The sequence below is a fragment of the Nicotiana sylvestris genome, chromosome 4 (assembly GCF_000393655.2).
Source record: "Nicotiana sylvestris chromosome 4, ASM39365v2, whole genome shotgun sequence".
Lineage (NCBI taxonomy): Eukaryota > Viridiplantae > Streptophyta > Magnoliopsida > Solanales > Solanaceae > Nicotiana > Nicotiana sylvestris.
Window position 1 is genome coordinate 150,973,423 of NC_091060.1, and position 8,915 is coordinate 150,982,337.

The following is an 8,915-nucleotide window of genomic DNA, read 5'->3' on the forward strand; positions in this document are numbered from 1 at the left end:
TAACTCTTTTCCTACTCTTCATGCTTTCCCTTTTGAATTCTTTCAGTTTCATTTTCGCATGTCAAGGGTGTAAAGATGCTTAGCTGATTACTTCATCTATCATGTAGAAGCTTTGACATACTCATTCATCAGCATTTAAAGTTTTCATTGTGCGTGTGGCATTTTATATCTCTATTCCCTCTCCCACGGTGTTGATTGTAATTTGTGGTTAGCTACTGGCACCTTCTGTCCCATGACTCTCACCAAATATTCATAGATCTCCAAGGACTTTCGGAGTTGAATGGCTGGTGAGTTTTGTGAAATTTAAAACATCCTGCTGATTACTGTTGCTTTTAAATTTTGTATACTGAGGAGTTTCTGATTCTTCACAAAACTTGTGTTTATGTTTCTATATATATCTGAAGTTTCATTTTAGCCTCTTGTTCCAATTTTTTTGCCTTTTCTTTTACCAAATAATTTTGCTTTTCCTGTCTGTCAAGTGTCCAGAGTGCTAATGGTATAATGTATAGCTATCCATAAAGTTCTCAGGTAGGGGAAAGGATGAAAGTGGGGGTGACAGAATGATTCTACAAGCAGGGTGCAAAATACAACGTTAATGGATAAACTTGGTAAGGTTGTTGAAATTTTTTATTTTTTTATTGTTCAGTTTATTTTTCAGTTAATAACTGTTTGTTCTGTTTTACTAGCAGGTAGACCACTCTAGCCTTGAAAAACTGGCAATGGAGAAATGACAGTTTTAAAAGTCTATGCTTTTTATGTAGTCTCTTTTTGCCCTGATAATAGGAACTTAATACTAGATTTCCTCAAAAGGATCTCTATAAGAGCAATCGAATTGGAGAAGAATCACCTTCCAGCATTTGGATCCTGTGAGATACAAAGAATTCCATAATTTGAGGTCGAAGGAGTGTGTTGCAAAGATTTGCATGGCACTGGGACAGCAAAACCGTGCTATATTCAACATTCACACAATACAAGTGAAGCACAAGAAACAAAGGTCAAAAATCTACACACAGAAGTAGACAATATATAGTTCAGCATCAAATTAATGGAAGTAGATGAGAGAAAACATAGGCTGCGGTGAAGAAGGAAGTGCATTCATAGAAGCTTCTGAAGGCATTAGATCCTTGAATAAAGCAAGATAGGTAAGACATGATTGCGGAAAGCTGAGGAGGAATCAAGTCGGTCGCTGTTTATGACTCTGCAGTAACTTCTGTTGTTGTCGCGGAATTCGTCTCATGGTCACCCTCAAGCTTGCTTAAGTTGCCTTTCTCCTTGATAAGTTGAATATGGTGATGTTTACAGTAGAGGCGCCCCTCATGTGCGATATAGTTAGAAGGGCTAATTACACAGCCCCCATGGCTACATTTGAAGCAGCTCTTGTGGTATGGCGTACCATTAACTGATACCTATTCCCACAATCATTAATATGTGTTACACAACATTAGCATAAAAAACAGTGCTAGACTGTGAACTTTTGGTTTATGTAACAAAAAGATTGCTAATTGGTGATGTTACCTTTTCTGTTGGGTAGACAGTTTTCTTGCAGCCAAAACATTTCTCTCTTGTTCCACCAAACATGCTTGTCACTTTAGCTACCTGTGGTTTCTGTTCCAAAGATGGAAATTGCATTTAGTAAGTGAAGTATAATATTCTGTGTCAGATACTTGTGGTTTCTGTTTCAAACAATCAACTTGTCAATTACCTCACTGTCAATGGGTTTATGCGGTTTCACAATTTTTGGTGTACCTGTAATATTTTGAATAGTCAATAAAATTTCTGTTTTGCAAATGTTATTTGGAATTATCCATGTTATCCTCTACCTTCAAAGCTTTTATCCAAACTGCCAGTTTGTTTGAAGAGCTGATCAAAGTGTGGTCTACAGTATAGAACTCCCTCAAAAGAATTGTAGTTGCCAAGCTGCCAATGGAATATAGTTGAAGAACAGTAATTAGTAGTAGCTCATTAAGCTCTAATACTTTGAACAATAGCATCTCCAAAGTAGATATGACTCACATAAGTTGGTATTATTGAATTAAAAAACTCAAATATATCTACTACTTCATTTGACCCTGAACAAGTCACATAAGACCATTTTACAGAGAGTTGCATGGCTATATCATATTAATATTTGCATGAAATAATTGCTGAATTTCACCTTCCAAATTGAAGATGAACATTGGAGTTAGATCTTGCAAAACCTTTGTATGGAATAGGGAGGAAAAGAAGAAAAATACTTTAAGCTGAACAAAAAAGATCTTACATAAAATCCATAAGTAAGATTTACATGAGAAAACTGTAGTCCTTTTTTGTTCCAAGCTTGGAAAAGATTTTAATGGAAAGGAAAAAATATTAGGAATTCTACCTTGAGAGTGCCCTTGCAGTGATGGCATCTGAAACAAGCTTTGTGATAAATTCTGTTATCTGCAGTTAATTTGTCAACCAGATAAACAGTTTTGTCACATGCCATGCACTTCTGTGTGGTTCCTGCAAATGCCATGGCTATATATGAGCAAGCTTTACAGAAAACAAAAATAGTCTTTGTAGCTCTTTCTTGATTTTCTGCAGCAAGAGGGTACACTAGGTTTTTGGTTTTTGGTTTTTGGAGAAAGACACTAGAGAGAATGGTGTTAAGATAAGGATGAGAAGCCAGAGAAAATATGATGATGAGGCTGAGAACAGCAATTTAACTAATTAGAGAAATAGACATTTTATCATTTGGCCCCCCAGTATACAGCACCTAACACCTCTGCAGACTTTTTCCTTTTCTTTTTCTCCATTATTTTTCTCATTTTTTAGAGCTTCTTATCTGTAATTATATTCTTTTTTGAATATACAAGAAGGAAGAAAGTTGAGGCTAAAAGAAAATAAGAATTAACCTAAATAGTTGTCTATCTAATCTCTTAAACTAAAAATAACCGGTGAATATATAACATATATATAATTTAATCAATGTATAATATCTATATATACCGGCTAGAAAAAATAAGCATTGAATCTGGCCGACCAAATTCACTATTTACCTTTTCTATCCGGTATACATAAATTATATATTAACTATATGTTACACAAATAGCCGGCTAGATTCACTATTTATTTTTTCTAGCCGGTATACATAGATTATATATCGATTATACACATACTATACATGAATTATACATATATTATATATCCGCCGGCTATTTTTTAATTTAAAAAATTAGATGGGCGACTATTTGTGTTAATTTCCTATGATTTAGAAATATATTTATCTTAGGAAAAACCTTCATTGATAAAAGCAAATAATTGGTTATGAAAAAAAATCAGTAAAAATAAATGAATGAAAGAAGTGATTGTTCCTTGCATAGACATCAAAGTTCACATGGTTGTTGGAGCCCAGTTTGGTAGAATGTGAGCTTTTTTAGTTGCCATATGAATCCTCATAATACACTCTCATGAATTATCAATCTGCTGTCATTGCAATTATGCACTGTTATATTACCAAGTCTTCTCATTTTATTTTATTTTTTGAATTATTTGGTGGACCATATTCTTATCAACAACCTAAAAGAAAGTTATGTTGGACCATTTTATATACACAGTTGTGCTAGACATGATTTTGCAAATTCAATTTCCAATATCAGGGAGGCACATGGCATAATCATATTATTGATCTGTCAATGCCAGCACTCTTTTCTTTTTCAGAAGGAGAGTAGAGAGGAAGTAATAGCTGTAAAGATTTGAGATATGGGAGTTTGATATTTCACCTGTTATTCGTCATAGTTTTTGAGATAAGAATATTCTCTTTCTTATTTAACCATTAAATATTTGATGTTCATTTGTCCGACTAATTTGTATCATACCAAGTATGCATGCTACAGGAGTAAGAGTTCTCTATCAAGAAGTTCTTTGTTCCTAGGATTCGCCCTAGACCTCTGATTATCAGTAGAGAATCTCAATCATCACATCCCTTAACAGTAGAATATAGATCTTATCCGTTATAAAACAATTGTCCAACTTTGTGTTATTTATTCAGTTAGTGAAGTGTTAGTTAATTTGGAGAAAATTTAAGAAAGAGATAAACGGTAGTATATTTAAACAAATATTTTAAGAGGGATATAAGCGCTATAAGTGTGCAAAAATTATAAAAGACAAATAACGTTGACAGAAGATAATATCATACTAGTATATGTGAATGTAATCACCGAAACATATAACAATGACATTTGTCGTGTGGCCATTAGGGTTATCCATCGGTGAAACATTGTTCTCTTTTTTTTTTTAAGGAAAAGATATTTATTCTATTAAACCAAAACTTATGATCATGGGATCATTGATGGATGGTAATCCATGCATGGCATGATGATTAATTAGAGTAGCAAGAATTCTACAACAGTTAAAGGAAATTGTTTTAACAACACCCTCACCACCTTTGTCTGCCACCATCATAACCAGAACAAAAGGCGGTGAAACAACCAAAATTCTAATTTATTTAATACTAAGTTGGTTGTTGCATGCTTTGCTAGGGTATGGACTACTTCATTCCCTTGCCTGAGATGTGATGCATTTTCATCGTGCCCAATTGTACCAAAAGCAACCTGCATGAATTAATAATAGATTCGTAAGTTTTGCAACCTTCGTTGATAAAGGGAATTATCTGTGTAGCATTAGTCTTAATTTCCAAAGGAAATAGCTTCCTGTTGTTTGCTATACAGAGCCCTTGTTAGAGCGTCATTAGCTCTGCATGGATTGGATTCTTAGTGAAGATTTTTGAAGCGAACTCTATTAACCAGTCACCATGCCGATTCCTTATTACCCCTCCTATGCCTCCAGTACCATTTTCCCTTTTAAAAGCACTATCTATATTAAGCTTATACCAACCTGAATGAGGTTTAATCCAATTGATTGTTAGGTTGATTTTCCTATCCCAATTGGATTCTCTATCCGTTAGAAGAATATATTCGATGGATTGGTTAATGATCTTAGTAAGGGATAGTAGTGTTGTTTATATTGTTATTATTCCTTGTACCAGATATTCCAAATTACAAAGGGGAACAAAGTATACCAAGTTAGATTTTTGCTTGGAATTTGCGGATCTTCCAACGTAAGAGATTGGAGCCAGTTGTGGCACTTTGGTTGGAACTTACTAATATTAATGCATAGTTTATGCCATAGAGTATGGACTTGAGGGCAGGTGAGGAAGATGTGCATAAGAGATTCAGTTTCTTTACAACAAATTGTACACTTTTCATCTATGTTCAAGCCTATTTGGGATAGATATTGTCTGCACGGTAGTCTATTGAGGTTACAAAGCCATAAGAAATACTTAATTTTGTTTGGGCAATGCAAATTCCATACCCATTTTGCAGTTTATCTTAAGATGACTACTACCTTCAACTAGTACATAGCAAGAGTTAGTCATGAAAATCCCATTAGCATTGATGTCCCAAGATATGGAATCCTTATTGTTATCACTAGGGATGAATGTTAAAAGAATATTTGCAGTTATTTCCTCGGGGATTATAAAGATAATTTTTTCCAAGTTCCACCTATTTTCGGATCTAACATTGCATATCCTAAAGGAGTCTTCCTCTTTGGTTAGGGAACCAATGACATAGCTTCTAAGGGTGTTTGAGTTGGGGATCCATCTATTTTCCTACATATTAAGAGAGGAGGAATTGTGGATGGACCAAGTCATTCCCTTTTGGCATATTTTTCATCCGTTAATGATATTTTTTTCAAATGAAGGAGCCCTTTTCACTAGGCTTATGAGAGTAATTTCTAAGAAGGGTAATTGCCCATAAATTGGTGGTGTTGTTAGCTAATCTCCAGGCTAGACTTGCTAATAAGGTTAGGTTTTTAGAACTAGCTTTTCTTAACCCTAATCCTCCATCCTCTTTAGTTCTAGTAACCAGATCCCAATTAACTAGGTGAAGTTTCCTTTTATGATCAATTGTGCCCCAAAGAAAATTTCTTTGAATTTGGTCAATTTTCTTAAGAGTTTTAGGGGGAAGCAATGTGTATTGCATGTAGTATGCTGGTAGACTGGAGAGAGTTAATGTAATTAAAATACTTCTACCAGCCAGGTTTAGTTTATCACATTTTCACCCAGAAAACTTACCTCGCATAGTGTTGATGATGAACTGGTAATCTTTGTGATTGAGATTATTTTAATAATAGAGAAACCTAGGTATTTACCAAAAGAATTGTATTCCTTTATCCCAAGGGAATGTAAGATATTTGAGCTAGTTATTTTGCTACAATTCTTTGAGAATATAATTCTGGATTTAGTGAAGTTTATAGTTTGCCTGGAAAGTTCGCAAAAGTGCTTAAGGGAAAACTTAATGGATGAGGTGGTTTTGTTGTTGACTTTTCCAATTAAAACCAAGTCATCTATGAAGAAAAGATGGGATAGAGGAGGACTATCACTGCCCATCATAACAGGATCTCATGCCTAATATCCACTATATGGTTTACGTAATTTGATAACATTTCTATGCATAGAATAAATATATAGGGGGACATTGGATGACCTTGCCTGATACCCCTACATGGGTGAAAAAACTTGGTTTTAATTCCATTGAGTAGAATGGATGTGGATGATGTAGATATACAGGACATAATTAGTTTGGACAATTTTGGAGGGATTTTAAAGAATAAAAGGGTCTTGTATATGAAAGATCATTCTAACTTATCAAATGTTTTTTCAAGGTCTATTTTTACCAGCATTTTGGCAGTATTTTCTTTTGTTTTTTTAAATTGATGAATGATTTCTTGGATAATAATGGCATTATCACTGGCACGTCTATTTTTGATGAAACTAGATTGAGTAGGGCTTATGAGAGTAGTAAGCATTGGCTTTAGCCTATTTGTAATTATTTTTGTGATAATCTTGTAGATAGTATTGCATAGACTAATTGGCCTAAAATTATTGAGGTTGTTTGCATTAGAAAATTTTGGAATTAGGCAGAGATAGGTAGTATTGATTTCTGGAGGGATTGCATGTTCACTAAAAATTTTGTGATAGAAAGTCCTAATAGAGTTTCCGATAATTTTCCAATATTTTTGATAAAAAAAGGGATGTAATCCATCAGGGCCCGGAGATTTAAAAGGCTTAAAGTAAAAAATAACTGTATTAATTTCACAATCAACTAAGGGTTTATCTAATGTTGTACGGTCAATATTATGAAAACTAGTTGGATTATGTAACATGTGAGTCCAAATTGTATAAGTATGACTAGTAATAAATAGAGAGATAAAGTGTTCAAGGGTATGACTAAGGATATCTTGGTGATTATCTAGCCATGCACCTTCACTGTTTCTAAAGAAGCTAATGTGGTTTTGTCTCTTCCTATTAGAGGCACTGATTTGAAAAAAATCTAGTGTTAGAATCTCCCTCGTTAAGCCAATTTATTCTGGACCTTAATTTCCAATACTCTTCTTCAAGCTTAAGGATGTTATTATAGTTTCTGAGAAGATTTTCTTCTAATTCTTGAAGAAAGAAGCTATGATTATAATTAAGGGATTTTTGGATACCATTTAATCTGGCCAGGAGTATTTTTTTCCCCTAAGAATATTGCCAAAGTGTTCCTTACCCCATACTTTAATAGTCAGTGAAGGATTTGGTAGCTTCCATTAAGTCTTTATTTCTCATTGGTTCGCAACAATGTTACCAAAACTTGGATGAGTGCACCAAATATTCTCAAGACAAAATTTTTTCCCACAGTGGTGATTGATATTATTTAACTTTACTAGAATTGGTTTATGATCCGAGTAGGTTTTTGGGAGATGAGTAATGGTAACATTTAAAAATAAATTTAACCAATCATTATTAGCTAAAACACGATCTAATCTTTCCATAATTAACCCTTTCTTTTTCATATGGTTAGACCACGTGAATTTGCTACCCTTGAAACCAAGGTCGATGAGATTACAATAGTCAATATTTTCCCATAGTTTGAAGCCCTAGATGTTTTCAGTGGTCTACCACCTATTTTTTTATTACTGCTAATAATGTCATTCAAGTCACCCCCTAACATCCAAGGTCTCTTATAATTTCGTGAAAGAGTTCTAAGGTTATCCCACATAATATCTCTAAGGTGTACTTTTATACTAGCATATATAGCTGAAAAAAGTCATTTAAAGTTAAAAGGGCATACCTCTAAAAGAGCATAAATTTCTTGACCATTTTTTGTGAAATGTTCCACTGTCACCACATTGTGGCTATAGAGGATGGCCATGTCTCCTGACTGGCCCTCCGCAAGAACCTCTATGAAATCAGAGAAGTTAAATTCGTTTAGAAGGGGGGCATGCAACAACATCCTATTCTCAAGAAGGGCTACCATACAGGGTTTGTGAGTGTCGATTAATTCCCTAAAATTACGACGGAAGTCATCATTATTGGAACCTCTAACGTTCCAAAATATTATAGTAGTGGCTCTATTCATTTGAGATGCTTGTGGTTGGTTGACAGTGGACTCCCTCTCCACTGTGTTGTGGCTCCTCCTTCTTGATGGAACTAGGATTATTGTCTGTTTTCCTACTGTGGGATCTTGCAGTGGTCGAACATGCATTTAGAACTTGTGCATGGTGCTGGGGCAGCTGAATATGTATTTATTGTTCCATAATTCTGGAAAAAGTAGTATTTTTACCTCATTTAGGCTTGAAAATTCCACACTCGGTTGAGTACCTTGTAGAAGATGTTCTTCTTCTTCCTCGACTGGATGTTGTGGTGGATTTTGTCCTAGTGCATTGACTTGGATGTTGGGTACCAGATTTACTGGGGCCATGTTTGGTGGATTGTTGGGTTCCTGGACTGCATGGTGACTCCATGGCATGAAGATCGGATTGATTGCCATGCTTTCCTCCGATGGGAAGAATGGTAGGTTCATTGGAAGATTGATGAATTGGTTGGGGGTTTGTGGAAGATTCCACTGCTC

The 8,915-nt window shown here is 34.8% G+C and overlaps 1 protein-coding gene across 1 annotated transcript; it reads right to left on the minus strand.

Annotated features, from left to right (window-relative positions):
• Window positions 1-930: 930 nt before the first annotated feature.
• LOC104216906 (LIM domain-containing protein WLIM1-like) lies at window positions 931-2,756 on the minus strand. The gene is made up of 5 exons (XM_009767041.2): window positions 2,363-2,756; window positions 1,821-1,917; window positions 1,703-1,746; window positions 1,516-1,605; window positions 931-1,406 (listed from the first exon to the last, which is right to left on the minus strand). Exons 1-5 carry the CDS (start codon window positions 2,495-2,497, stop codon window positions 1,191-1,193), a joined length of 582 nt encoding a protein of 193 aa, XP_009765343.1. The 5' UTR covers window positions 2,498-2,756; the 3' UTR covers window positions 931-1,190.
• Window positions 2,757-8,915: the final 6,159 nt, after the last annotated feature.